Genomic DNA, 1,462 nt, shown 5'->3' on the forward strand with positions numbered 1-1,462 from the left:
CGAGGTGAGCCGCGTCCGGCCGCACGAGCATCCTCACCTGCTCCTCGGTTCTCCGTCCCTGTCCCTGCGGAGGACCCGGCGCGACCCGGCCCCTTTCTGCTCCGGAGCCTCCAGCTGGGGCGGCGGCAGGGGCGCTGCGCCTGGTCCCTCCGCGCTACACCCACCACCGCCACCTCGCGACCTTCCCTCCGCTGCGCTGTCCCCCGACCCCCGTTCCTCTCCTCCCTTCCCCTTCTGTCTTGGCGTCTGCTATCCAGGAGATGCCCGTCCTTCGATCTAGGGACCCCAGAAATAGGCGACTTTGTCAAGCCAGCCCCCTCCCCCCGCCCGTAGCTGGATTTCACCCCCAGGGCAACCAGCTGGACAGACAGGCAGATGCGGGCTCGGCCCCCTGGCTGCCCTGGGACACACACACGCACACACACACACTGCACACGGCCACAGCCACAGACCACCACGCACACCCAGTGCGGATGCTGGCTCACCCCCAGAAGGAGGCTCACAGTTCACAGGGGAGACCTGGACTGGACAGAACCCAGGGGAGGGGGTGTGGGGGCCAGGCCCCTGCTGAGAACCCTGGGGAGAAGCCCGAGGGGGAATTGGGGGATGGATCCCACACTCCACACCAGGTCTGGCCCTCGGGTGGGTTGGACTTGGTGCCAGCCCCTCTGCAGCCAGAGAAAAGCAGCTTAAGGCTGAGCTGGGGACGCGGTGTCCCGGACTGTGGAGGAGGGGGGACTCGGGGTTTCCCCTTGGTGGACACAGTGAGTCCTGGCGGCTGGGGCAGAGACCAGCAGCACGGGACACGCATGACCTGTGCTCCTTTCGAGCCGCAGACGTCACAGTGACGACGTTTAAGCTCCTAATCTTTCCAAATCGGCGGGAAGGGATTAAGGGGGCTGCCTGCTCCTTTGCCCTTGGAGAGAGTCACTCCACGTGGAGTCCTATGCTGGGCACTGGGCAGGTCTTCATATTTTTAATTATAATTTATCTTCAAGACAATTATGTCGACACTATCATCATCATCCTCTTACAGATGAGGAAACAGAAATGAATTAACGCGCCCGAGTCTCCCACAGACTTCACCAGACAGGCTGGCTCATGCCCTGAAGGACAGAGCAGCCAGCTTCATGTCTAGGCCCAGCGGGGACCCTGCCTACCCCAGGCTGGGGAGGGGGCTCTCCTTGAGCCCGATGACATCGGATCCTGCCCCCAGGGAATTCCCCAAGCCGTTCTCATGTTTGTAACAAAAGGGAGACCAACGTCAGGAGCGTTGGCTCATTCCTCTAATCCCAGAACTTTGGGAGGCCAAGGCAGGAGGATCGCTTGAGCCCAGGACTTTGAGACCAGCCTGGGAAACATACCGGGCCGGGTCTCTACAAAAAATTAAAATATCGGCCGGGCGCGGTGGCTCACGCCTGTAATCCCAACACTTTGGGAGGCCGAGGAGGGCAGATCACGA

The 1,462-nt window shown here is 61.7% G+C and overlaps 1 protein-coding gene across 1 annotated transcript in view; it reads left to right on the forward strand.

Moving 5' to 3' along the window:
- Nucleotides 1-606: 606 nt before the first annotated feature.
- Nucleotides 607-1,462, forward strand: part of DRD4 (dopamine receptor D4) — a 4,944-nt gene continuing 4,088 nt past the window's right edge. The window contains exon 1 of the mRNA XM_011930139.1: nucleotides 607-642. Coding sequence (XP_011785529.1) covers nucleotides 607-642 — 36 coding nt within the window. The remainder of the gene's footprint in view (nucleotides 643-1,462) is intronic.

Source organism: Colobus angolensis, unplaced genomic scaffold (assembly GCF_000951035.1).
Source record: "Colobus angolensis palliatus isolate OR3802 unplaced genomic scaffold, Cang.pa_1.0 Scaffold84, whole genome shotgun sequence".
Taxonomy (NCBI): domain Eukaryota; kingdom Metazoa; phylum Chordata; class Mammalia; order Primates; family Cercopithecidae; genus Colobus; species Colobus angolensis.